The 26,939-nt window shown below is 49.8% G+C and overlaps 10 protein-coding genes across 10 annotated transcripts; 2 read left to right on the plus strand and 8 right to left on the minus strand.

Moving 5' to 3' along the window:
* Window positions 1-479: 479 nt before the first annotated feature.
* On the minus strand, window positions 480-1,314 carry VTN77DRAFT_7560 (uncharacterized protein; the record flags this gene model as incomplete). Its single annotated transcript, XM_069423962.1, has 3 exons — window positions 480-995; window positions 1,053-1,198; window positions 1,278-1,314. The coding sequence occupies 3 exons, from the start codon at window positions 1,312-1,314 to the stop codon at window positions 480-482; spliced, it is 699 nt and encodes a 232-aa protein (XP_069275329.1).
* An 852-nt stretch (window positions 1,315-2,166) lies between these two features.
* VTN77DRAFT_7561 (uncharacterized protein) lies at window positions 2,167-3,441 on the plus strand (the record flags this gene model as incomplete). Its single annotated transcript, XM_069423963.1, has 3 exons — window positions 2,167-2,434; window positions 2,503-2,738; window positions 2,800-3,441. 3 exons carry the CDS (start codon window positions 2,167-2,169, stop codon window positions 3,439-3,441), a joined length of 1,146 nt encoding a protein of 381 aa, XP_069275330.1.
* A 243-nt stretch (window positions 3,442-3,684) lies between these two features.
* Window positions 3,685-7,356, minus strand: VTN77DRAFT_7562 (uncharacterized protein; the record flags this gene model as incomplete). The annotated part of the gene is made up of 9 exons (XM_069423964.1): window positions 3,685-4,182; window positions 4,251-5,131; window positions 5,188-5,426; window positions 5,495-5,789; window positions 6,494-6,615; window positions 6,670-6,735; window positions 6,793-6,874; window positions 6,944-7,081; window positions 7,161-7,356. 9 exons carry the CDS (start codon window positions 7,354-7,356, stop codon window positions 3,685-3,687), a joined length of 2,517 nt encoding a protein of 838 aa, XP_069275331.1.
* Window positions 7,357-8,367: 1,011 nt separating this feature from the next.
* Window positions 8,368-9,319, minus strand: VTN77DRAFT_7563 (uncharacterized protein; the record flags this gene model as incomplete). Its single annotated transcript, XM_069423965.1, has 4 exons — window positions 8,368-8,570; window positions 8,634-8,751; window positions 8,837-9,165; window positions 9,232-9,319. 4 exons carry the CDS (start codon window positions 9,317-9,319, stop codon window positions 8,368-8,370), a joined length of 738 nt encoding a protein of 245 aa, XP_069275332.1.
* Window positions 9,320-11,264: 1,945 nt separating this feature from the next.
* VTN77DRAFT_7564 (uncharacterized protein) lies at window positions 11,265-13,318 on the minus strand (the record flags this gene model as incomplete). The annotated part of the gene is made up of 5 exons (XM_069423966.1): window positions 11,265-11,450; window positions 11,518-11,895; window positions 11,961-12,278; window positions 12,342-12,973; window positions 13,060-13,318. The coding sequence occupies 5 exons, from the start codon at window positions 13,316-13,318 to the stop codon at window positions 11,265-11,267; spliced, it is 1,773 nt and encodes a 590-aa protein (XP_069275333.1).
* A 1,044-nt stretch (window positions 13,319-14,362) lies between these two features.
* VTN77DRAFT_7565 (uncharacterized protein) lies at window positions 14,363-14,812 on the minus strand (the record flags this gene model as incomplete). Its single annotated transcript, XM_069423967.1, has 2 exons — window positions 14,363-14,597; window positions 14,685-14,812. The coding sequence occupies 2 exons, from the start codon at window positions 14,810-14,812 to the stop codon at window positions 14,363-14,365; spliced, it is 363 nt and encodes a 120-aa protein (XP_069275334.1).
* Window positions 14,813-18,310: 3,498 nt separating this feature from the next.
* Window positions 18,311-20,131, minus strand: VTN77DRAFT_7566 (uncharacterized protein; the record flags this gene model as incomplete). The annotated part of the gene is made up of 7 exons (XM_069423968.1): window positions 18,311-18,418; window positions 18,493-18,699; window positions 18,761-19,186; window positions 19,249-19,577; window positions 19,633-19,740; window positions 19,794-20,030; window positions 20,080-20,131. The coding sequence occupies 7 exons, from the start codon at window positions 20,129-20,131 to the stop codon at window positions 18,311-18,313; spliced, it is 1,467 nt and encodes a 488-aa protein (XP_069275335.1).
* Window positions 20,132-21,655: 1,524 nt separating this feature from the next.
* Window positions 21,656-22,447, minus strand: VTN77DRAFT_7567 (uncharacterized protein; the record flags this gene model as incomplete). Its single annotated transcript, XM_069423969.1, has 4 exons — window positions 21,656-21,848; window positions 21,912-21,960; window positions 22,026-22,077; window positions 22,130-22,447. 4 exons carry the CDS (start codon window positions 22,445-22,447, stop codon window positions 21,656-21,658), a joined length of 612 nt encoding a protein of 203 aa, XP_069275336.1.
* An 844-nt stretch (window positions 22,448-23,291) lies between these two features.
* VTN77DRAFT_7568 (uncharacterized protein) lies at window positions 23,292-24,943 on the plus strand (the record flags this gene model as incomplete). The annotated part of the gene is made up of 4 exons (XM_069423970.1): window positions 23,292-24,059; window positions 24,114-24,155; window positions 24,206-24,305; window positions 24,363-24,943. The coding sequence occupies 4 exons, from the start codon at window positions 23,292-23,294 to the stop codon at window positions 24,941-24,943; spliced, it is 1,491 nt and encodes a 496-aa protein (XP_069275337.1).
* Window positions 24,944-25,420: 477 nt separating this feature from the next.
* VTN77DRAFT_7569 (uncharacterized protein) lies at window positions 25,421-26,397 on the minus strand (the record flags this gene model as incomplete). The annotated part of the gene is made up of 6 exons (XM_069423971.1): window positions 25,421-25,531; window positions 25,603-25,617; window positions 25,683-25,775; window positions 25,951-26,019; window positions 26,148-26,230; window positions 26,358-26,397. 6 exons carry the CDS (start codon window positions 26,395-26,397, stop codon window positions 25,421-25,423), a joined length of 411 nt encoding a protein of 136 aa, XP_069275338.1.
* Between the last annotated feature and the right edge of the window lie 542 nt (window positions 26,398-26,939).

Here is a 26,939-nt window from a genome sequence, read left to right on the forward strand (position 1 = left end):
AGCTCGAGAAGGCCTTTCAAGCTATGAGACCGCCCAATTGCGTCGAGGCCAGGTTCCGGCGTTTCTTTGCGGGGTGATATGGCAAATCTGGTGGAATTGAGTGGTTCCAGTCTCTGGACGTTGCTGACCTTGGGAACTTCGCCCGGAACGGCAAGACTGGCGCTAGTCCTGATTTGGAGCGCACCCTACCTTACAGAGTACAGGTAGGTAAGGTATTCTTGAGCCTCGAGATACTCTATAATCTCTATTCCATAATACCCAGTTGCTACAGTGATTTTTTCCTTTCTTTTTAATTAATTCAATACAGTCTTTGTCTGGGTTTTCTCAATTACTTCCCATTTTAAGATCTGAACTGGGGTCTATAATTTGGCTAGTTTGGCTTCCAACTAAAATCCATACACTAATGCAATAGCATAACATAGAAATTAGATTCTCCAGCATTCCTTTATATCGTCATTGACTGCTTATAGATGGCGTGACTAATCACGCTCGCCCCTTGCCATAGAAATGACCTTCTTGAATTCGTGCCCATTCACCTTGAACTCCATAGGCCTTTCCACAATCTGATAGTCGATGTTTTCCTCTACGCCTGCGTGTGCGTACAGTTCTCTCATTTCGCCAGCATCAAACCCATGCTTGTGAATTGTCCGATGAGCTTCTGGATGGAATTGTTGCGTTTCTTCCCCTCCACGATGGTCGGGAACAAAATCGATAATCAAGAGCACGCCGCCCTTTTTCAGCCTCGAACCAAGGCGCTCCATTGCCAAATTGGGGTCGGCAAAATGATGAAGGGCCATACTGACGACTATTATATCAAAGTCAAAGAATTCAAGCCCCAAGAGATCCTGTGGGACGGTTTCTGCGAGCAGATCGCCCTGCAGAGCGAACATTTTCTCGGGAGAGATCCCGGATTCGTGCGTGCTCTTGTTGAATTCAGCGACCATGTTCTCAGAGACATCAAGACCAATGACCTTTGTCACGAACGGTTCCAACGTCTATATGAATAGGTATGTGTTAGCGAAGCAGCACATATCGAAGTCAAGAGTGCCTACCTTTGAGACAGTTCCTGGACCACAGGCGTATTCAAGGAGCTTGATTTCTTTCCCTTCGCCGTCCTGGGTATCTGTCCATTTTGTGCTGATCCATTCTCGACGACTTTTGACCTCCTCAGCAAGGCGCTTGCATGCTTCCGCAAAATCTGTCCTGTAGGACTGAGCCTGTTGGCTGCAGCTCAAGGTTAGCTACAATGACAGTAGGCCGACTGGTGCAACACTGACTTGAAAATTCGCGATTCACCTCCGTCAGGTTTGCCATGCTTTATACCAGTAAGGTAAATTGTCTGGGTAAGTCAGATGGTAAATTCCTCAGTTTGTGGTAGTGAAGAGCGATGAAAAGCAACCAAGACACCGAGAAGAGCAAGCAATATTTATAGGCAGCAATCCTTCGGAGACTTTAAATACGCTAAAAGAAGAGCAATTGTTTCAAACTTGAATCGAAGGAAAATCGCATGGTTGTTGGCTTTTTCGTGGTGCAGTCGGAGACATATCGGATACTTTCAAGACTGTGGCGTGGAATGTTTCCGGGCCTATATGAGAGTGGATGTAAGCCAAGGCTTCGAACGCCCTCTCTCAGAGAGACTATTGTGATTTTTCAAGCGATTTTGGCCTCATAGTAAGAGTAAGTCATCTAGGTAGCTTTGGAATTCTTCATAGATTTCTGCATGTAGCGGAGGGGTAGCAAGACCCGGGAGACGCATAGCCATCTTGCTAAGTACAGTATAAGGCATGACACAAGTCAGGGTCCAGACTGAGTATAAATGATGAATTCACACTTCAAATTTCCCTAATTTAATTCCTGGAAGTAAGTATTTGAACTGGTTGGTGTCGTAACTTAACTAGGTAGTAATAGTAGGTAGACATGTTGCTGAGATCTCCGCGCGGAGATGATGAACGCCCACTACGGTGACGCAGAGACGCCCTTCGAGCTTGGCGGTTGCTTCCATCCCGCACCTGACAGGACACACGTCCTTGATGCTGAACTGACCTTGCCTCACCACTTCGCTATCTATTTCTCTATGCAGTTTTAGAAAGAAGGTTTCTGCGAGTCTCTTCATCTGCGTCCCTTTCATCCTGCATTTCCGGCTCTCCCCTCGCCTCCTCGTCCACGATGGAGGCCGACAAGATCCCCGACTTCCTCGCGGAACAGCGCGACCAAGCTCCTCCCCAAGCCCAGGCGCTCTTCTTGAATTTTGAAGATTACTGGGAACGCAAGCTATGGCATCAGCTCACCAACGCCCTGATAGAGTTCTTCCGGCTGCCGGAGAGCGCGCCGCAACGGTTAGCCATCTTCAAGTCGTTCATCCTCAGCTTCGCCGACCGCATCAATCAGCTCAAGTTTGTCTCGCTGGGGTTGATGGCTTCGATGCAATGTGCGGGTATGTGGATCTTGTCCGAGGTGATTTAGTTTGTATGGAGGTTGGCTAACAGGCGAGGGCTGTCGCAGATGACCAAGAGCGACTTGCGTTTCTCACGTCTCTCGCAGATCGGGTTAACAAGCCCGACTCACAGGACGCCTACGTATACGCAACGGCAGACGTCGCCGGCGTCAAGCTGCGGTTAAAGGACTTTGAGGGGGCACGGAAAGATCTCGACAAGTGCCAGACCATCTTGGATTCGTTTGACTCGGTGGAGACGGTTGTCCATGCGTCGTTTTACAAAGTGAACGCAGACTACTACCATGTCTGTCTCTCCTATACCAAGCTGATTTTCATCTTGCCAAGTACTGACTTGTTTTCTTCAGGCGAAACAAGAGTTTGCATCCTATTACAGGAATGCCCTACTTTACCTCGCCTGCGTGAACCTGGAAGAGCTCTCACAGGAGGAACGCGTATCGCGAGCCTACGATCTCAGCGTCGCAGCTCTCGTATCGGACTCCATCTACAACTTCGGCGAGCTGCTCCTGCACCCCGTGCTGGATTCGCTCACAGAAACGCCGCACGCCTGGCTCCGCGATCTCCTCTTCGCTTTCAACCGCGGCGATCTCACCGCATATGATGTCCTGGCCGGGAACATCAGCAAGAACCCACTGCTCGAATCGCACCGCAACTTCCTCTACCTGAAGATCTCGCTCTCCGCGCTGACGGAGATGGTCTTCCGCCGCCCACCGCACGACCGCACCCTGACCTTCGCCGCCATCGCGGCCGAGACTAAGGTCAGGCAAGACGAGATCGAGCATCTGATCATGAAGGCGCTGTCTCTGGGCCTGCTGAAGGGCTCCATCGACCAGGTGGCGCAGATCGCGCGCATCAACTGGGTGCAGCCGAAGGTCCTCGACATGAAGCAGATCGAGGGCATGCGGAATCGGTTGAAGGAGTGGGATGCGGGCATTAACCAGCTGGGCCATTGGATTGAGTCTGTTGGGAAGGATGTCTGGGCTGCATGAGAAAAACCCAACACAAAAAAACAACGACGAAGCTAGCTGGTTGTTATGCATGTGTAGGGGTAATTCTTTTTTGTACTAGATAGAGGTTTCTACTTGCAAGCCATGCTATCTATTCATGACTGAAGAGAAAGAAAAAGAAAAGAACACAATGCATTGCGCATCCATCTAGCTACAAGCATCTCATATACAGTACAACATACGACAGTTCAGGTCAAGTAAAAAGTAGCAACTACAGATTATGTCCTAAAAGACTGACGACGCCAGCAGCAAACACCCATTCAACCACGCCGGCCACCACACACACCAGACCACCACAGGCGTCCACATGCCCCATACGTCCCATCCAAAGGCCGCCTCGGTCAGGACGGTCGACACGGGTATGCCCGTGTACCAGCATGCGGCCAGCAACACCGCGGGCGGGGAGAGCAGGTTCATGAGGAGCAGGCCGAGGCCGGTAGCCAGGTTGACTAGGACCGTCGGAGTGGATTGCTGCTGCTTGGGGATGCGGCCGATGAAACTCAGCGGCGCGCAGACCAGACCGATCATGAACGAAAGGGAGAAGTTCAGCGCCGCGAGAGCAGATAGGAAGAGTCCCAGAAGGAGCAGGGAGAAGGACTTGATGAGCAGGTACTGCTGGGGAGTCGGAGCGGAGCCGTTGGGGCCGTGGGTTAGGAGGACGGCGAAGAGCAGGGGCAGAACGGCGCTGATGACGACGAATGCGTGGGTCGCGGTGGTGAAATACTGCAGTAGTTTTCGTCAGCAAAATTGATATCAAATTGGAAATGTGCAGAAAACAGCAACTAACTAACCTGAGACGAGATCGTGTTGAAGATGTACAAAGGAACAACACCTAGGAAGTGCAGTCCCGTGACCAAGGTCAGAGGCAGAGAGAGCTTGCGCTCCAAGACGCCATTCAGCCCGTTGTCTTCTTTAGGAGCCACATCCGTCGATGTTTTTGAGACATTATGTCCTTGGTCTTGTTTCTTCTCATCGGCAGAAACTTGAGCACTCGAGGAGGGAGTTATCGCAGCCCTATATCCACTCCTCAACCACAATGCAACGGCCATGATGGTGAAGTTGCCGGCGATCAGCATTGCGCTAGGCATGTACGTCCCAATACTGACGAAACGGTTAGTCTGCATGAGGAGATAGAAGAAGAAACTCTGATGCAGATGCTCCAGCAGGTTATTCAAACTGCGACAGAGACTTTCGATGGTCCGGCCAAACGCCATCTCGTCTTGCCAGCCATTGCCTTTCGTCTGCAGTGTGATAGCATCAATGTGATATGGAATGAAGCTGCTGTGAGCTCCGGTCGCAAGGCCTAAGCCTTGTTTCACCATGCCCCGGAGCATCGTCTGGAGCCGCTTCTCGTAGCTGTCATCGTGCTCCCACATCTCCTGCAGATTGGCTCCAATGCCCATCTGGCCACTGGCGATGGAAACAGCCGTGTTAAAGAGATCCAGGTTGGGCAATTGGCCGTTGACGCCATCATAGACGATGTGCAGAGACTCGAAGCGATGGTCAAATGGATATTCTATGACCAAGGCTCCTTGCAACGCGCCGCTCTTCAAGGGCAGGGGCTGAACGGACGGTGGATGCATATCATGATAAGCGTCAATCCACGCCTGCGTCCCAGATTTGCTATCTGGGGTAATTAAGAAGATGATGTCCTTTGACCACAGAGACCATCCTTCGCAAATCTCATTAGAATTGCTCTCACCACACATGCACATGTGTAAGGCTTACTCTTGAAGTATCTGGCCAATGTCAGGGCCAAAGCCACCCCATTCAGATTCAACTCGCCATCAATGGTTCTCCAAGCTGCCACCAGCGCAATTGCTTCGGTGGCGTCACCCCGTGGTGCCTGAATAATGGCATAGACATTCTGCCCCTCGTGTACCACACCCGCAGTGTGATATTCGTAGTTCTGCGTGGCGACCTTCAAGCCCGATGCCCGAAATATGGACTGCAACTTCTCTGACACCCTGTTATCGGTCGAACCGCGTCAGCAAATCGCAATTCGTATACTCGTTTCGTGTGTCTGAAAACCTACTCCGGTGAAGTCTCGCCATATTTCCCTGTTCCGTCGTCATTACCACCGCTCAGCAATCCCTCCAACTCCTTCTTATAGCCCCGAAAGATGTTCTGTTCACTGCCCCCGAAGTAGGTATGAACCTGTCCGGGCAGAAGCGCATTCTCCGAGATGTACGTTTGCCGCGAGTACTCGTCGAGCGGAAGCAGCAGCAGCCAGACAACGCCGACAATTATGCAGAGAAATGAGACGAGCGGAGGTAATCGCGCAAACAGTAGATAAGGATCGTTGCGCAATTTGCGGACCAGCGACGGCGCTATTGTCGAGCAAAGAGTCAGTCATTGATAACAAGTAGCAGTGGTGTACGGAGCTGGCGGACGCCCCTGCACCCATGGCCAGGAGATTGCAGGTTTGACAAATTTCTAGAAGGAGAGCAACTCACATATTAACGCCATAGAGAAAGTGGCCTGTGGGAGCTTCGTCCCACTATGGCCATAAAAGTGGTTGTTTGACAATTGAGGAGGTGTAATTGACCAGCAACACGGACCGTATTTCAATACACCTACACCAGATGACCCCGTATCTTGAAATTTACGACACGCGGGACAGACCACTAGCGCACCTACGAGGGCCCGCATAAATACGCTTCAAAGTAAGACTTTTCCCTCAGAATATTATATTATATGAAATCCAAAATATATACAGGAGAATATTTGTAATTACAAAAAGCTATAGGTGCTGCTCTGAGGGGTTTCATGGTCCTAACCGTTGTGAGGACCCAATGTAACTCATAGCAACCGCCGGCTCTATCGTCGAGGTTGTTGGAAGAACGCCGTACCGGCCGTGTGTCTTCTGATCGACTGATACGTAATGCGGAAGTCGACCAAGAAGATTTAATTTCCCTTCGATCCAGCGGATGACCTTCTCGGGTGGAAGAAAGACTTTCAGATATCCAAGTCCGACTACGTAGCACCACTCGTCAGCAGCAGAATGGATGGAATGGTAAACGGGGTTCCTTACGCAGGTATCCGACAGCTATCGCGCATACGTGCCCGAGAAAGCTCGTATTAGAGAGCAGCACAGAAACGACGAAAGAGAGAAACAGAGGCGTCGTCCAGGTGGGTATCTTATAGGTCCCAACACTGCAAAGTATTAGGTCAGTGCAAGGGCAAAGCAGACTAAATCGGGAGGCTCACAGAAAATACGGATTGGCCCGGAACGTCTTGATGGCTTCCATTCCTAAGAGCAAAAAGACCCAAACGCTGCCTTGAAGTCAGCATAATACTTCTATGTCCACGGAGACTAGCCCGGATGCTGACCTTGCACCCACAACAGCCGTGTTGCTCCGCAATATAAATTTCTCAATAAAAACATACAATCCACCGGGAAAGGTCGAGAGCGCTGAGATCGAGAAAGTCAGTACCAGAATGTAAGCCTTCAGTCGAACGACCATAGCCTGTAATTACGTACGTCCAAGAAACAAGAGCAGCGCCGTCAACGTCCCGTGTTCCGCCTCGAATCGCTCAAGCAGGGGCGTCAGAGCCAAGGTGTTGAGAAAGGCGTGGAAAAACCCCAGGTGGATAACAGGATAGGTATTGAGTCGGTACACTAAGCGCGTTGTTCGTTCAGCATGCGTCTCCAGCCAGAACCTATATCCCCAAGGAGCAGCCTATCGAGGGAAACCTACTTCCACCGATCCCCATCTCATCTGGGACCAACGCACCCCAGCTCACCACACTCCATACCGATTGTAGCTCGAGCAACAAGAACGCAACAATGACAAGGAGAACGAGTCGCGTGAACAGCGGTAATCGGAAGATGTAGGAACGTATCCGTGTCAGATCGAAGGGAAAAGAAGAAGGAAGGGCGCTCGGAGTAGTCATGATATTCGGAACTGTCGCGAGGTGTGGCAGCCAGCCGCAGCCTCCTTTCTTCTTATCGTCGTCGAGAATTCGAACGTTTCGAGCGGAGGAGAAGGCCCAGGACTTCCTGTCAACAGACTCGCGACTGAAGAGGATAATCAATCAATCGCCGAGTTGGAAGAAATTGGCGTGTCTCGTGACAGCACAGCACAGCACAGTAAGATAGACGCAGAGAAACAAAGAGGCCGGAAGCAATCGATCAAATAATATACACTTCCACTGGCAGATGAAGAGAACAAGCAGAGATGGTTCACTCCCTGTCTCCTACCAGAAGAAGAGTTGAGATGATATGATTATGAACGATAAAGGGTGTTGTTGACGAGTCGAAAGACGAAGTAAGTCAACTGGTAGCTTGCATTCTCTCTTTTTTTTTTCCCCTGCTCATCCAGAGTCACGCACTCAACTCTCTCACACGAGCCACGCCAGTCAACGTGTTAGTCCCCGAAGTGCCGGCAGGCCTTGTCCCTTTCCAAGGGTTCTTTTCACCCAGTGAGAGACAAGAATAACAGTTCTCCTTGTTGTCCACTTAAGTCGTGTCAGCTGGGTGGGCCGCTCCCTTTCCCGCAGAAATGCGGATCGGAGCTTGGCACGTTAAGTCGATCATGGCGCTGCCAATCGGGATGGATCGCTGAGATCCCAGTCAACTACTTTACGGAGTACAGATTACGATAAAACAGGCTGTCTAGATCTCGTTTCTTAAGATGGAGATGGGGATATCGATCCAATCGCGTTCTGCGCTGATATTCATATCAATATATTCATTCTGGCTGCTTTCTCCTTTCACACCGCTTCGACTCTCTACGTGGCATTGTATGATGTAGCAGCATATATATACAGAACTCGTCTCCATTGGACTATGGGACTATTGGACTATGGACTATGATTCAATTGCTGGATATCATATAAAGATCATTGCGAAGCTCCCTATCCCATGTTCCGCTGACTTCATCATCAGGGTAAGCTTCTCCCAATTCACAGGTAGTACTTGAACCAAGCCAAGGCCTGCAGGAGAGCCTGCTCCTTGGCGAATTTGATCTGCGGCTTGCTCAGGTCCCCGCGGACGGCGAATCCGTGGACCACGCCGCTGAAAAGGTTGATCTGGTACGGCTGACCGGTCTTGATCAGGATCTCCTCCGACTCGTGACGGAGCTCACGGGTGAAAATCTGATCAGTCTCTGTAAGGCAAATACATCAGCATCCGATCTGTGCGAGACGTTCAGGAGTACAAAAGATCCTACCTGCGGCAGCGATGGAGAAAGGCTTCTGAATAGCGGCAAGCTCCTCCTTCGAGATGAAGGAGGGGTGAGCGGTGAAACCAGCATCGATCTTGCCTTCCTTGAGGAAACGGGCAACATACTAAACGGGCAACAAACGCCGTGGTCAGAAAAGTCCGTTCGAAGCTATATCGATTTCAAACAGAGGTACAGAAAGGAATATGTACCTTGCCACCGAAGCAGTATCCAGCCGCGGCAATCTTCTTCACGCCCAAGTCCTCTCTCAGGTGCTTGATGGTAGCCTCGACGATGGCGTCAACCTTGTCAACGGGGTGCTTGGCCAGCCATTCTTGAATGTTGACCTTTCCGGTCTCGAGAGCGTCGAGGGCCAGCTGGTCGCCGTCGAAGAGATCAGGAATGACGGTCAGGTACCCGTTGGCGGCAAAGTCATCAGCGAGCAATTGGCTGTTGTTGTAAATACCGAAGACGTCGGAGATGATGAAGACTGCCTTGTCGGGAGTCTTGTTGTTCTTCGGGTAGGAGAAGTATGTGCGAACTGCAGTGGAAGCGATATTTAGCAGGTTCGTTGTCTATTTAATAATTGAGGTGAACCTTCTATTACCATTGCCGATAGACTTAATCTCTCCCTCAGGGGTCCCTTCGTGCCTGAAGCCGGTGAAGCAGCAAGCGCCAGGGGCATTGGACGCCATCTTTGCGGATATTTGTGTTTATAGTTAAGAGTAGACTGGATTGGGATTCCAAAGAAAGGCGATAAGGTATGTATACCTAGATAGTTTCACGACAGAACAAACGGTCTTTCTCAGGTGGCAAGAAGGCGCGGGGAGGAGTGGACAACAAAACTCTTAAGTACTTGGTAGGCGATGAAGCCCGCTGCCCCTCTTCGATGGTGCAAGTGGATCGCCATGGCACAAGTTCTGTATTGCGCGAAAGGAGTGTACCCCGCTCTCCCACCTCTGGAAAAAAACTAGATCGGAGAGAAACGCCCCTCCAAACACAATTATTGGTTAGGTGCCACTATAGATGTTCGTCATAGTCGTACGTTCGGCTCCTGAACTGGACAATCAAGAGCCGTTTTGGTCCCATGCCCGGCGCACAACATTGTGGACGTTGCGTGCTAAAAGTCCGAAAAGTCCGAGCAGATTCGTCAGGGAGCTATTATTTTTAATATTTCTGTCGCAAGTAGAGTTTGGATGCCCTCCTCCCGTGGTTAAGACTGGCTCCCGATTTCCGGAGACCGACCTGGCTGAGCCAATCTAAATTCATGATCGGGTTGCATTTAATCTTGTAGCAGAACGTGATGGATTTCTGTGTATCAGGATAGAGTCCAGGTAACAGACACAGCATGATTTAAAATTGCGATCTTGTCGAGTTCTGATTCAGATACCATGATGCATACTGCACCAAATTCATGAAATCTGCCTAGCACCTATCAGCAAGTGATATATAAATTGGCAAAGGAATTACCTCTATTAATTATATATTAGTCTATTAGGGATACGGATATTAGTAAGGAATATAGGTAGGGAGCCTGCCGGGAACGTACATAATAAATACCATGTATGTACTGTACCTAATACAAGAAATATAGTGAAGAGAATATTGTAAGCAATATGAGCAGGGAGCCCGCTTAGGAAGTAATAGTAATAAACTACTTATATAGTAGGTACCTAGGCCTGGGGGCCAGGCGTAGAACAGGTATTTTCTCTTCAAAGTTTAAACCAGTCGAGGGAAGCGAGACCTGTAAGGCTTGAGTATTGTATGTATGTACTGTACATAGTTTGGGATCTTACTTAGATACTATTCCGTCTCGAGTATTTGTCGTTGACAAACCTCACTTCCTTAAAACGTTGTTGGTGTTGCTGTGTGTGTCGATTGTGCTTGACTGTGGTCAAAGATGAAATGGAAAGGACGAGATGGAGACAGCCGCCTCCAGCAGCTCAAGGCAGCACATGAGAAAACCAAAGGAGACGAAACAGTTGGCAACTGAGTTGTGGAAGAGATATCGACCTCGGGAGCGACGTGAACTGACCAAACTTGAAAAGAGCCAGACCTTTCCAAGTGTTGAGATCTTACCGAATTGTCAGCGCATTGCCCATTGACTCCTGCCAAAGATAATTGCATCCACTTGCAAATTCTCATCTTGATATTATATCAGAGGTATTATTCCATTGTCACAGAAAAAAGTGAATATGGGTATTTGTCTCAGTATCATCAATCGGTGAACGGGGATAGTTAATCTTTATTTATCTCCATACATGACCAAGCTATTCAGGTTTAAACGGCGTGTTATATATCCTTTCCTCCTCATTAAATCATCATCTCATTGCCAATTAGCCAAACAACTCCGCCGTAATCATTAGAATCGAGATTCGTTTCATCAACAGGGGAAACGTTCCCGGGAGACTCGTTGTTGAAATATCGTCAAATCACGATCCGCCCGCGCAGTTTCCGTCATAAAAAGAAGTTTATAGGGGTATAATGCTGCATATAAAAATCATTGTAAGATTTTAAAGAAAAGAAAAGGGGGTTTATTCGTTCGACGCAGTGAGAAGGCGCCAGACACGACAGCATGATGTCCGCCTGGCTCAGGACCGGCTCCTGTTAATGCCAAGATCGGGATGATCCGTTTGACATTTATGCTGCTGGGAGCCAAGATGGAGGATGGGGTTGAGAAGGTGATTCCTTCTTAACTGCCCAGGCTTTGATGGCAATGACAAGAATTTCATACGCCATGATGAAACAAGTGAGACCGACGACAATGTTGAAGGTGAACATCGCATCCAAGTCATAGTAAAGCATGACATCAACGACGTCCGAAGCCTAAGCAAACGACTCAGCACTGATCCTTTTTTCTGGACTCCTATCATCGGGGCAAAGGTCGACTTACGCTCAGCATGAAAATGAGACCACCTGCGATGAGGCAGAAGGCACCAACAACTTCCGACGGAGGCCGAGAGGGCAAGTAGGAGGTTGGGGGCTTGATGTAGAAGAAAATGTAGGTACAAGCTCGGGCGAGCGCACCTGCAGCGAGCAGAGAGCCCCATTGCTTGTGAACCATGGTCGAGACCATCGACTCCTGGTGATGAGCTCCCATCATAATACCAAGAAGGAAGACGATGAGAGCCGGCATCGGGTTAATAGACACAGTGCCTGGAGTCTCCCAATTAGTGTCTGGCTGGCCGTAGTTGGCCACATGGCTGTAAGGGTGCAGAACGGTCTTGTTCAGCCACTCCCGGACTCGTTTGGACTCCAGGAGCATGCCACACTAAACGGGAGTTATCAGTACGAAGGACATCCCAAGAAAAGAGGTTCTCTCTGCAGTTCACTTACCAATCCCGCGCCGAAAAACATGACAGCAATTGAAAGATGCTCCAGATCGGTTGCGGTCCATGCGCCTCCCCAACCACCTAGATGCTCGAGGAAGACATTGGTCGAACCATAGAAGAAAATGGCCGCAGACTCGATAAACTCGGCCGTCGGAACCCGAGACTTTGACTTCCCAACGACCTGTTGCGGAGGCTTGACATTCCAGGCCCATCCAAAGTCCGCCCAGCAGCCCATGAAACGGCCCAGGACGACGAGACCGTACCAGAAGAAGATGCCACCTTTGATGAAATGCGCCAGTCCACTGAAGATACCACTGGCTTTCTGTTTAGGTAATTGTCAGTAAATTGATTCCAAAAGGATAGTAATGACACTGGGAGTCCGTACAAAGATGCCGCCATAGGTCACACCGCCAGTGGAGACAGCGATGAAGCCAAAAGGGAGAATGATTCGGTCAATGATGATGTAGACCACGCGCAGAATCCGGAGGACACGGGAAGAGACCAGGCCCGGGATCCGAGACGCGAAAAACCGATCCAGGACGGAGTTTCGCAACCAGCCCTGGGCAAGAGGAGTCGATTCCTCTGCATCCTCCTCCGGCTTCGTGAAACGCTCATTCTCGCCGTCTGGAGTCGATGGACGGCTTTGGAGGGAGGAAGTATTCCTCTCAGTCCCTTGGCCACTGTCGCGAGACCAGCGGTATTCCTGGACGGTACCCATCGACTGCTGGTGCTCCATCATGTTCTCGTTGGAAACAGGCAGGAACGTTGCGCGTTCGTATGTAGCACCGTTCTTAACACGGCCGTGTCCCGAATAAGCGTAGATGAGACCAATGACGAACTGCGCAACCACCACCCACGTCACAATCCATCCTATCTTGTGATGCGCATTGTTCTCGTACAGGTCCGGTGTCGAAGCATTGTAAACGATCCCGAAAAAGAGACCAAGGCCATTGAGAATCAAGAACACGAACTGCGTCGGGATCGTGTACCGCGAGCGGGCCACACTGAACATCACCGCTACACCAGTCACTGTTAGCCATCGCACTTTACCCAGCCGGGTCTGTTGCCTTGCTCATTGAAGTTGTAGGTATGTATGTATTTACCTATTGGGAGGATAAAACACCACGCAATCACCATCAGGATTATGTGAGCAAAGATTGTGCCGACATGCTCCGGGTATGAAAAATAGCTGGTCGGGCCATCCTCCGCTGCAGGTTTCGGCATGGCTTCGTCTTTGCTTGCGCCCATGTCCATGTCCATGTTCATATCCATTGAATCGCCTCCCTCATGAGGGAGGCCATTGGCAAGCGCCACGAGCAGCAGAGCTGCCGCGAGAACTTGCAGAGAATTGATCTGTCGCATGAGCACTCTTTCACTCCGCGCCTGTCAGGTGTCACCAACTCTGAAGCTCCCCGAAATAAATAACAAGAGTAAAAATGAAAGCTTTCGGAAATAGCTTGACAGAGCTGACTATATAATTTTTGATATTGCGGCAAGAGTGGCTAGCTGATTTTCAGCGCAGATGACGCTAAATGCGGGCTGTGGCGCCGCCCTAGGATCGCCAGTGATGTCAGGACAAGACGAAGGACGAAAAGAGGGATGGGTTGGCTGGCGCAACCCTGGATCGCAAACCCCAGAAGATGAAGAGAAAGAAAGAAACAGGAAGGAAAAGAGTGTTGAAGCGGGAGAAGCTTCTTCTTCAAAGAACCAGGCCATCCACTTGGACGGAGCTAGGACAAAGTTTTGGATCATGTCATGTCCCTGCCCTTCGGCTTCTTGTGGTTCGGAGCGGGCGGGGATAAGGTGCGTCTTGCACCGAAGGGCGTGGAAACAAAGAGGGAAAAGTGCCCAAGCTCCCAGACCCGGCTCCGTGGGCCGAGAACGCGGCACGCATTAGCATAGGGCCAAACGGCAAGGGCCAAACGGCAACCGCCAACCGGGATGATGGATTCAATCGAACAATCATCTTGCCGCCTAGACACTCGCTCATGGTTCCCATTATTGTCCATTTTGTCCATTTTGTTCATTTACGGCGTAGTAGCGAGTGGTGTTTTAAGCGTATAGAGCGGCGAGTGGTGATGGTGACAATAATGGTATTGGCGATCAGGCTGCGTGGTGCAGACTGCAGGACTGATGATTCATAATACTCCGTAGTAGCAGGCATACCCCTCCTTACTTGGCACGATTATTCCCGACGGGGCTTTGGACCAAGGGGCCTGCTGTAGGGATATATCCCAGTTCTCATAGATGATGGATCGTAATGAAAATCCTCTACCAGTCCTCAACAAGTCACTCACTTATCAGAGAGGTGTTGTACCCTGTACTCTGGACAGAGTACCTGCTTTTGCAACTCCGTCCACACCATACGTGTCGACACAAGCATCGTAAGGATCGCCGGCCGAGGCGTTAGATGACGAGGTTGCGAGCTATGGCACTAGCGTGCAGAGAAGTTGGCAAGCCTGCAAGCCACTGCCGTTTTCGGGCGCACGCTCGGAACTTCTGAGGAAGCTGCAGCCCTCGATTTGGTCCTAGTGGGGAAGCCCTGGCCGGCGTCCCGAGCCGGCTAGCCCGGAAGCTGTTTTCGTTGCAGATTTGTGATGAGCCCTGGTGGACGCCTCTTTGCGATGACCTCATCGACCGCCTGGCAAAAAGTTGCTGAGTCAGCATGGCACTAGCAACTATCATCCTACCTAAGATCCCATCATGCGAGGACAGGTATACTTCATACAGGACCTGCGATTTCGATTGCCTGGATAGCAAGAGTACAGTTTGACTCTTTGCTAGAATAACGCAGAGCGGGGAGACTGGCAGTAGGCGACAGAGAGTGACATTGGTACCCAACCTAAGTCCCTCCATTAATAATTACTCGATTAGTCTCACCAAGGCGGCACGAGAGTCCCGTGATCTCTACCCTAGTCTTCTTCCCGATGCATGGGGTCTTCTGATTGGTCTCTAATCTGCACAAAATCTGTTGAACTTGATATGCATCTCCATCGCCTTGCACAGTTCTCGGATATCACGGACTTCCGAGCGATGTGCCGACTATCCATAATCCAACGTCCATCCAGCCAGCGCAGTTACGAGCAGAGCGAACAACATGACTACTCCATACTCCGTATCTGATTTTCAACCTAAGAATCCAGAATAAATTCAAATTGCTCTCTGCACCCCGCAGATTCTGGATCATGCAACCCCGGATCCAGCACTCCCGCTCGATCATACCATGCACTAAATGCACAACTAATTACATGAAGGTTCCTTTTCCGGGGTTCCAAAAAGTGGTCTTACGCTTACTACCCTCGCATGCCTAATCCAGTCCATGTCAACGCTCTAGGCTTAGAGTTTTGACCCAGGAAAGGCGATATTACAATGCCAAATATTTTGTAAAGTGAAGGCTCATCGGCCGTCGGAGCCCGATTGTTGCATCTTGATAATTCTGTACCTAGTGAAATTAATAATCCACTAAGCGGTGGATTTCTTGGCATTCCCCTCCCGGAAGATCGCCCGGGCTACTTGTCGATGGCACGGATACACGGATTGTGCGCAACCGATCCTCTGTCTTACAGTTAAGAATCAGGTTACGAATTGCTGTTTACAAAATGCAAGAACGGAGTGCTGAGTAAGGAAGATTGATTATCTCTGCCAGCTGTGACAGGCTCGGAGTCTGCAGCTTCTTCAGGAGGTGGAGAGTTGTTATGATCTCCCGGGGTGCTCTCCACGCTCTACATGTATAACTTTCTAGGCATGCTTATGCATGCTTATCCTGATGCTGACCTAACGTTCATGCCATACGGAGTAGTTGCGAGTCTTGCGACTACGGCCTCCTATCTCCCGAATTGCCGATCCGCCGCGAATCCAGGGCGCACCTACCATACATTAATATTCACAACGAGATGCTCTTCCCCTCGTTTTAGTTCCCATCAAGAATTCAAGATTATTTACGGGGTACTCTGTACACTACTACTACGAAGCCAGCAGATTGACTGAAAGCTCTGTACGGAGTGCAGGATTAGTTATGGGAACACCAGTGATGACTCTGCGTGTGGGAAGTTACATGGTCCACTGATCATCTGATAGGGCCGTTATCAGGCGGCTGGGCTGGCAGCTGCAACCAACGCCTGCCAACTCGCCGACCTTCTGTGGACTTCTACGAAGTAACACTCCAACAGTATATTTCCGATCATCAGCGGTGGGGGCGATGTCATCGGATTTTAGGTCAGCAGTCAGCAAACGGCAGGTGACCGAATCGGTGAGTCAAACATCGAAGCCGGAGTCATGAAAGCATCATGCAGATCACGATAAACCACACGCACTTGTGGACTTATAGCCACGAAGGTGCTACGGAGTACGGAACGTTTTGCTCCACGTGCTGCTCATGATATTGGCTCGAACGGGTTAACAGTGCCGTACTCCGTACGCAGTACGAAGTACATAACTACAGTACATGTCAGTTGAACGTCTTCCCCAATGCTCCAACCTTGCGATAGTCCTGAAGTCTTTACACTATTGCTCTGTTTTTTTTTTCGACTATAACAATCTATCTACAGAGTCGAGGTCTCTTTTTTTCACTGACTCGCCAAGAAAGAGTATCGATATGTCCACCTTGGTCCGCCAGAACCCGAGAAAGCGACGCCAAGGCTCTGGAATGCTTTCTTCCCCTCTGGTGGTGTGTTCCCATCCTCCACAATCCACGCTGACTAACTACTCCATCGTCAGCAGGGCGCTTTAGGGCTGCCCAGCTCCACTTGTCCACATTCCAGTGGGGAAAAAAACTCTTCCAATGACGCAGGAATTTGGCAAGAGAATTTTTTTCTCTCACAGAAAAAGAAAGAGCTCAAAGTGAGAACAATAGTCATGTCAGGGGCAATATGTTACATGAAGAAAAGAAAGAACATGATTGATTAGTTGTGCCGACTCGACCAGACAAGAAACTTTTCCCGGTAATACCTCGGAGCCAATCAGGCGCAGGAAAATACAAGGATGCCTTGCTGGCCAGGGAGCCACAACCTAGTTACGACCTCGCCTGATCAATTTGGCAATTTCAATTTTCCATTTTCATATCGCTCGGAACCTCGCGGATGCGCTGGCGCCGTGCACAAACCCCGATATGCCGTTGGTGACCAGTCAGGACAAAAGCAGGAATTCGTCCGTAAATTACGCATTTTAACTACCGCACTCGATATTTGATTGCTCTTTTTTTTTTCTCTCTCACATGCTCAGAAAAGTGGAGTCGTTATTCATCATCATCATCAAGTAGGCTTCGTTCCTTGCGGACCTTGCCCGTTTACGCGTAAGGACTAAGGTGCCTATTTCCGATCTGAAAAAGACTCTTGCTTGCGCGAGACGATATACCCCTTTGGGGCAGTATTATTTAATCGCGTTTGCCATATACAACAAAGTCAGCAATACTGTTTATTTGGCAGAATGTTCGTTGCTTCTTCCTACTTAGGAAATAATATTCACTGCCTATAGCCTAGGGCAGTAAGTCAAGGTATGTACAGAGTCTCTGGCCGAACGTAGGGCAAATATTATATTACTCCAGTGGGCTGCATGGAGTATATACCTCCTAGGTATGTACCTAGGTATCCTCCATATATACCTACCTGGGTAGATAGGTAGACCGGCCCGAGCGGATTCGTAACTTTGCACGTGCTTGACATATCCATCAGTATCGATCCATCTATTATTTATCGACTGATGGCCATTGCAGTCATTCAGTAGTTAGGTACCTACCCTAGGTATGCAGTTGGATATGCATAAGAGAGTTAAGAGATTGGCCATTAGTAGCCAGACACATGAACCAATAGTAATACATCCACAAAAGCTTAGATTACACCCTAGGAATGGGGTAGGATTGTCCTGTTTTTTTCAGTATATAGTGTGCTACACTATACAGATGTGGGTAGCTACTGCCATGGGTGAATGAATCAATGAACGAAAATGAGTGAATGAATGACTGAGTGAATTCTCGCTCTCAAAGCCTTCAAGGATTTCTATTTTTCTAATCTAAATACAGCATAGCACAGCACGGGAGGAAGGGAATTCAGCATGCAGGTAGGTACTGGCAGTGGTAGTAGTATCCCAAAAACGCCTTCTCCGATGATAATAGTAAACAAAAAGACAGTCAGTCATTGTCTTTTTGTCTATTATCTCAGAATGCAGAATGCAGCCAGCTAGTATGGATCATGGAATGGAATGTGAAGACAATAACGGCAACACCAAGGGGAGGAAACAAAAAGGAGCAAGGGCAAACAATGGCAACAGTCAATGCATTAGAGCAAGAAAGCTGAAGCTGAAGTTCAAGCTCAAAAAGTCCAACGCAACGCGACGTGCCGATCTATCTATTTTCTATCTCTATCCCGTGGACAAGGACCGCAGCGTGTAGAATAAGAGATAAGCGTCCGCGTTGAGGACCTCGGCCTCGGTAACGGCTGTCACCTGGTCATCGTTGAAGAGCATCCACTTGAGACAGACCAGTTAGCAAGGCAAGGCACATCAACTTTGGTAAGAAACTGCTTTTGCACTTGACGACCTACCTGATCGCCTTGCCGACAATACACAAAGTAGTGACCTGCATCCAGCTTCCCTCGATGGACCACGGCGGAGGACAGGTCGTACATGAATCGCGACTTGTCGACCTTGGATGAGTTCGGCTTGGTCGTGTAAGGCAGCATGTTGATCGATAGCGGAAAGTCGACCCTCCCTTCCACTTTCTCGGAAACGGAGAATGTGTGCTCGAAGCGCTGGTCATATATCTCAGCAAGACATGGACGATCAAAAGTGAACTAATGCGCGGGGACAAACCTTCAGCTGCATACACAAGATTGCCGGCAATTTCTTGATCCTCAGTTGTTTAGTCGCCTTCTGTGGTGTCCCGCCACAGCCGCTGCAGTTGTACACGTCCGCCATGAGTTTCTCAGGCGAGGTGAAGCTCTCCAAGCAACCATTCAGGGTAGGAGTAGACGAAGACCCCCGCCCGCCCAGTTGCCGCTTCTTTGCCTGCACCTGGACATCCAGGCTCAGATCCACGATGGGATCCTCAGTCCGCGTGACGTTGCCACACCTGTCGCAGGTAACGCTGCTCCGGATCTTGCCGTAGAATGCCTTGTGAAAGAAGCATGAACAGCTCTTGTCCGGGCCTTCGGTATGTCCTTCGGTGCTAGCATGAAGCTTGTCAACGAGAAATTGATAGAACTCATGAGCGTCTTGTTGTTGATAGCCCGCCAAAATCTGTAAACAAAAATAATTAGGTTTCGTACTTTGTAATGCGGTCTGGAATGTACTGCACTTACAGGACTCGCCTTCCATGAGGCCAACAACAAGTTGAGAGCAGCAAAGCCCTCTGACTTTTCTCCGCTGTTGAAATCGGCAAATGCCTCCGCAACAGCACAGCCAATACAGTCAGGCACGGTGCAATCGTGCGTCTGGTGACCGTTTCCAAGGAAATACGTGTTGAGCAAGGGATCGTGCAGTAATGTCTGGAGAATCACATTCAAATAACAAGTCTGTCCGAGGTTAAATAGACCTCTTACGCCTTCCTTGGCGCAAGGCCGTTTCGTGGCATTGCTCCTGACGTAAGCCTCGTCGGAGGAGCTTTCGCTAAGTGTCCGCTTCTTTGATACTGTTCTCTCGTTAGGGAGCTTTTGGTTACGAAGGAAGAGATTTCACAAGCCAACCTGCTGAGGACAGCCCCAGGGCTGTAGCGCGGAGTCGCTCGAGGTCGTGGTCATACACCAAGTCGTAACAAGCGTGACAGAAAAGGGAGCCAGTCCGCGATTCCATGTCTAGGAAGTGTGAGCACAGCACATATCCTCTAATGGCATGAGATCGTCCTTACAGAAGTTATGCTCCGTTTTCTCACTATGCTCTTTCCGCTCGCCATTGGAACATTTCTCACAGCAGTCTAAGCAAATATAGACAGGTCTGAGAGAGATAGGAGCCTGACTGGCTGAATTGGAGGATGATGCCCCATTGGACTGCGAAGGCGACTTAAGAGACTTCTGTACCTTGACGAAAGATTTTCGGAACTTCTCGCTGGTCCCCTCATCTTTCGAAAGAAGGGCAGCGAGGTGTTCTGAGCTTGTTAGTCCTGATCAAACCGGGAGATTGAACAGATGACTTACCACAGCCGTACTCAGCTTCTGAAATAGCTGACACATTTGTTGTGGTGGCCATTATGCGTTCCGTTGTCAAGATGCAAACAAACAGTTGACAACTGGACAATCGGATTCAAGAAAACTGAAGCAGATCGTCTGATGATTGAAATAAAGAGGAATATCAAAGGACAGACAGATAATGCAGCCGACTAGGAAAGATTCGGCAAGAGGCAGTAGAAGGAACGGAGCTCAGGGTAAGAGGTGGAACGTAACCAGTACGGAGAGATGCAGGTCAGTCCAGCAAACCCACAGGTGGTATCTTCAGAATGAGAGCAGACGTAAGAGAATACACAGATAAGAAAGTGCACAGCAAGAGTGAAGAAGGAAACAATGACGCTAAAGCCATGAATAAGCCATGATATGCAACCTGGGCGGAGTGTGGGAGAACGCAGATCCAGCAAAGAAAAAACAAGTACACCAGACTAAACACGCCAGGCTAGGCAGGAAGGCTGAAACGGACAGTGTATTGGGTCAATGCGTGTAGGCAGCTCTGATGTTGGGGGGTCAAAAGCCAACCGCAAGCAGCCGGTATAGTGTGTAGCCAGACACTGCTGAAGAGTTCGGGACCAGAAAGTTAAAGAAAGGGCAGCATAGAACTGGAGCGTCCTCAACCAGCTCGACAATAGCTGGGTATCTCTGCTTGCGAGATGTAGTGATTGCCGGGGCAAGGTTTGATATCGGGATCTCGAGATTCTCCACTAGCTCAATCAATCCAACGCTAGCGGTTCCGATAGGAACATGGGGGATAACGAAAAGGGCCGGACACGGTAATAAAGCCAGAAATCTAAACACAATGGCAGGGATAGACAAAACAGACGAGTGTCATGGATGAGAAACCAGCACTCGACCCAGCGGCATCGATTGAGGCCGTTCTGCTCTGGCAACTCACGAAGGTCACAGGAGATAGCAAAGGATTGACGGGATGATACTGTTACTGTACCGAGTAGAGCGCGGCGGCAAACGCTGCCCAACCTAATGGGAATAGGCGCGGCAACGCCCGCAGCCGCGGCAACCTAACTTAAAGAGCCTCTGGCAAGGGTCTGTAGAGAGTGAATTGGGCAATTCGCCTCGCAGCTGCAATCGCTGCAACCGTCCCAAGATCTCAGCGAGACTACGGAGTACATGAGGTACGGTGTTAGAGGTAATAATGGCCAATACTTTTTATGTTAGGTATCTATTGGTATTCAGACTGCTGACATGTGCTTGTTGGCAGGCTGTTATCCTACATGCTACCATCACAGCCTGTTGCCAGGATCGTCGTAGTCAACCTCTGGCAGGCGCACTTAATGCTTCAAGATTGTAGGCGGCCTCCTTTCGGACTAGACCGTCCTTCATAACAGGTAATTCCAGTCCAGATGGACTGCCGTCTGTGTCTGCTCTCCAGGGCGGTGAATCTGGAGCAGTATATTTCCAAGCTGCGTACTGCATTGGACCAATTGCACGGTGCTATGCTTAGGTCCTTCCTCCTTTCCTGAACGGCTGGGCGGCTGTAAACATCGCCTGCCCATGTTTACTAGTCACGATAACTATGAGTGCAACAGATTCACCGATATCCCTTTCCTCGCGGTAAGGCACTTGGGCGACTTCGGGCCGTGCCTCTTGTCGAGTATCGACTGCCAATCGAACCTCGCGTGGAGGAACCGCCACGAGCTCCTCGGGCGGGCGTAGAGTATCTGGACGTAGCCTTAGAGGAAACGGTTGGCGGAGGGTTTTCGACGAAGGAAGTATCTGTAGTTCTATATCATTTCCGGTCAGCAACGCTAGACTCGAAAATAAAGACGGGATAGAAAGCCTCGTACAAGAATGTGGTCTCTCCCTCGTGATGGGTCTCTGGTTCAGAAGCAGCTCCTAACACTCTTGTCAGTTATCAAATAAAATAAAAGCGACCCTGAAGAAGCACGCAACAAGCGTACCTTGCTGGGTTTCTGCCTGTTTGGCTCTTTGGAATGATTCAGGGATGGGTGCCTGCAAATCTCAGCATCTCTGCCGCATTGCGTGTTTCATAAGAACTAATTACCTCGGGAAAATCAACGCAGAAGGCGTTCATGTTCAATCCGTAAAGGAAACTAGCGAAGCACTCGCTAAATCGCGCCAAACTCTCATGCATCAGCTGCAGATGCATGAAGTTGGCCTCCAGATCTGCCATGGAGTCTGCCAGCTCCGCAAACTGCGGCTCCAGCGCATTGATGGCAGGTTCCGTGTACCCAGCACCGCTCAAGCTCCCAGAGTATCCATATCCATCTCTGATTGAAGTCCTCGAACTAGGTCGTAAGGGTGTGGTCGGTCTGGAGGGAGGCCGCGGACGTGACGCGGATCTGGGGGCGCTCGCGTCCATGCTGAGATCGATCGATCCTCTTGTGGGGAAGGAGGGGTAAAACAGATGACCGAAAGTAGTGAACAAACGGGACAATAGGAAGGCCTGTGCAGGCCCAAACCTCGACGTTTGGGGACGACAGCAGAGAAAACACGGTTAGGTTAAGTTGCCAGCGGTGGGTTGTTGTTGTTGACTCGACAATTATGGCTGTTTTACCGCGCGTGAGCGTACTCCGTAAACGGAGAGCAACCCGGATCGTGACGGCATGGCCAGGCGCTAATCTTGCGCGCCGATCCCAGCCTGCAAAGTATATAACAAGAATCCGAGCAATCAAGCGCCCATTCTCCCAACAGATTGAATCTTCCCCGGACTTCGCAGCCCGCTAATAGGTGCTTGATCGCCTCTCCAGAATCCATCTTTGGCTGCGGGGAGGGGAAAGTGAAACGACACATCCTCAAATCAATCGCCGAGCAGCACCTGTGCTGGGTCTCGGCGGCACATGCGTGCTTGCACAGCCTGCCGCTTGGCAAGACATTATTGCATCAGCGCTCGACAATCTCCAGTTCGACCCCTACCACGGCTGCAGCTCCATTATTCATCGTGCTTCCCCCCGCGAAAGTTTGCGCCTCGTCACAAGCGGGCCCTCTTCACACGACCCTACCCTCAATCCGCGCTCCCTTCCCATCAGCCAAGGCAGGCGTCCTCTGCCTGGGGCATTGTATTCCTTGCTTCTTTGATTAGCTGCGCAGCAGCGGTGCAGGTTATATACAATTCGAGGACCAGCGAGGCATCGAACGCTGAACGGCAATCGGAATCACCAAAAGGCTGGACGCAGAATTTTCTTGGAGAGATCGATACCCTAAAGATGTCGACGGATGCGATTCCCCCCGGCCACGTTGGAAATCTCACGGAGGAGCAGGAGGCCAAGCTCCGTGAGATGTGGGTTGTGCTGATGAAGCTATTCGGCGTCAAATTCGAAACATCAGAAGCCGCCGGAGATAGTGCATCGGTGAAGAATGAGAAAGCTGACAGTCCCACGCAAGACAAGAAGAAGTCAAGGCGAAGCTTTTTCGGTCTGAGAAGCAGTGACAATGGCAAATCAGCAAACGGCGCTTCGTCGAGTCTGGCCAATCTGCAAATATCGGACGCCGACGATAAATACGGACTGACGAAAGAGTTCCAACAAGCGATCGCCGCCAAGTCACCAGATGAACTACGGGACACATTCTGGAGTATGGTCAAGCAGGACGATCCGGATGCTCTCCTCCTGAGGTTTCTGCGGGCTCGAAAGTGGGATGTCAACAAAGCCGTGGTCATGCTCATCTCCACGATACGATGGAGGGCCGACGAAATGCACGTCGACGACGACATTATGTTCGGTGGTGAGGCCGCTGCGTTAGAGCAGTCGAAGAGTTCGGATCCTGCGATCAGGAGAGCCGGTGAAGACTTCTTGGCCCAGTTTCGGATGGGAAAGAGTTTCATCCATGGTGTCGACAAATTGGGCCGGCCGATGTGTCTGATTCGAGTGCGATTGCATAAGATCGGCGCTCAGAGCGAGAAGAGTATAGAGAGATATACCGTCCACATGATTGAGACCGCCAGGGCAATGCTTCCTCGCCCCGTGGAGACAGCAGTAGGTGCCATGGCGTGCGGTTGATGAGAATTAGTCGAGAGCTGACCGGAAAAGGTGATTATCTTCGACATGACGGGCTTCACACTGGCAAATATGGTAAGGCGAGCATCTCGTGGTGTTGTCTTTTTCTTTCTAACAGCTAGCAGGACTATACACCCGTCAAGTTCATTATCAGGTGTTTCGAGGCGAACTATCCGGAATCACTGGGCGCGGTGCTTATCCACCAAGCACCATGGGTCTTCTCAGGTTTGTCTCAGCGAAAACTTGTCCACGCTTCGAACAATATTCTAAGATGTTTTACAGGAATCTGGAAGATTATCAAAGGCTGGCTTGATCCAGTAGTAGCAGCCAAGGTCCACTTCACCAACTCTGTTGAAGACTTGGAGGAGTTCATTCCTCGCGACCGCATCTTGAAAGAACTAGGCGGCGACGAAGACTACGAGTATCAATACATCGAGCCTCAGCCAAACGAGAACGACGCGATGAAAGACACCGCGAAGCGCGACGAAGTCAAGGCTAAGGCCAAGCGATATCACATGGAACTCCAGGACGCCACGAGATCGTGGATCGTGGCCGCATCGAAGGGAGACAATGAAGCCGTTGAGTCATGGAAAGCCAAGCGAGCGGAGCTCATCGAGAAGACTGGCAAGACATACTGGGAAATGGACCCTTACGTGCGGGCGCGCTCGTTTTATGACCGCGCTGGAATCCTCAAGGGTGATGGGAAGGTGGTTTTTTATCCTGAGAAGCAGGAGAAGGAGACCGTCGAAGACAAGCAGTCGGCGGGAGATGTCAACGGCAATAATGAGGAGAAGAAAGCAGAGGTTGTCAGCGTCAACGAATCGAGGACGGAAACCGACGGGAATGCCGTTACTGTCAACTGACTGATCAAGTTACAACACGCATATGATTTTTTGACAACTCAAGTGTATTATTTTTTCGGGTCTTTTCTTCTTCTTGATATGAGGGATCTAATACTTCCATTAGGTTTTGGTCATGTAATACTGTACACTGCCTTCTGTGTATAGATCTCTCTCGTTTATGTTCTTTGATTTCCTTTTTTTTGAGGATATGTGCGTGTATAGTATAGTTTATACCAATGCGAGAAAGGGATTATGGTTGGATTACACCAATAATTACATTTGGTTCTGTAAAGCTTACGGTGGCTGCGATGGCACTGTCACTGTCACTGTGACGTTCAGATAAAAAGAGAAGGAAGGGCAAAGCAGTATTCTTTAACCTGCCGGTCCTTTTCTTTCGAATAAAGTATATTGAAATATGACTATAACTGATATCCTATCCATTGAAGACTGGGGGTTTTCTTTTTAGTCCCCACGATCAGAAAAGAGAGGTTGGTTTAGTTACGCCAACTTGGCCTTGAGTTCCTCGTGCAGAGCCTTCAGCTTCTCCATATCCGTCGCCTGGGCAGGCCAGCCGATACCGAGACCCTCGGTTTGGTTGGGTTTGGGGATCTAAGAGCTTATCAGTATTTATCGACTTTGATGGAGTTGTATTGACTTGGGGAAATTGTAGAAGAACGTACTACGTGGAAGTGAACCTAGAAAAGAGATTGTTAGTGTGCTACTCTGAAAATAAAGGCAGAAAGTATGAGTGGCGACTTACATGGTCAACCATCTGGTGTGCCGCACGGCCGTTGTTCTGCAACACGTTGAAGTTCTCCGCACCGCTGGCGATGGCAATCTTCTTTGCCACAGGCTGAATTTACGCGTTAGCGACCATTGTCTTTGAACGATACGTACGAAGAGCTCAGTTCAACGCAGCTAGCTGTCCTCAAGGTACGCATGGGTGGATCAATTGCATAGGTATAAACACGGGGAATGCCGACCAACGGGCCTGTGCCTTGGGGAAAAGAATGGGACAAATAACATACCAGAATCGCAGTGAGGTCCTCATCCGGGATGTCGGTGAGCTTGGCACCGTGGAACTTGGGGATTACAAGCTGTAAACAGAGAGGAGATCGAACTGTCAGTCAACAAGTCGATAATTTACTGGGTGATGATTATTTGTATTGCTCTGGAAGGAAGGCCTGATGTTAAACGATCGGAACTGGAAAGAGTTATAGCTTACGGCGTGGCCACGGCTAAGTGGCTGGATGTCCAGAAAAGCCAGGACTTTCTCATTCTCAAAGAGCTTGAAGGACGGGATTTCGCCTGTTGTTGACCGATCGATCAGTATTAGCGGGAACCTCAAATCGGATGGATGCGAGCCATTCAATTCCCCCGGAATTGCGGGTAGAGGGAGCAATTAACAGAAGAAAATGGAGCTACAAGTATATACCCTTGATAATCTTGCAGAAGATACAGGCGGGGGATGACATTTTCGCTGATATGCGTACAGGAACGATGCCTGGATGCAATATAGAAAGAAGATGCTTGCTGATGCGGGGTGAAGTTTACAGGCTACCGTAGTGATGAGGGACGGGACGTACATAGGAAGGCGGAGAGGAGAGCGGGCGTGGGGGGGCAAAGAAAATAGAAAAAGGCAGGGGGCGGATCGAAACGCTGACGGTCGGCACTGTACGGTTAGCTTTATGAATTATTTCGAAGCTGAGCCGTTGAGGGGTGGGACAGCCTAGCCCAGAATCCATTTCTTGCCTTTTACCAGAGATGGCCGTGGGCTGCCCACAATACCCCTCTCATCAATCTTTGGAATTACTTCCATCGACATAGTTGTCGATTAATTTTATTGCTTTTTTATTTTTTTTAAATTCCCTGCATATTTTTTTATATATTTCATAAAAACTTTGGCTCATTGCACCGAAGTAAATGGCAGAATTAGAGGTATGGTGCGTTCCTATAAGGGCGAGAGGCGTGTGCGCATAAAGGCCATCCGAGGTGGCGGCTGCAACCTATCATCCCA

This window comes from Rasamsonia byssochlamydoides (assembly GCF_041956645.1).
Source record: "Rasamsonia byssochlamydoides strain NRRL 3658 unplaced genomic scaffold VTN77scaffold_61, whole genome shotgun sequence".
In the NCBI taxonomy this organism is placed as follows: Eukaryota; Fungi; Ascomycota; class Eurotiomycetes; order Eurotiales; family Trichocomaceae; genus Rasamsonia; species Rasamsonia byssochlamydoides.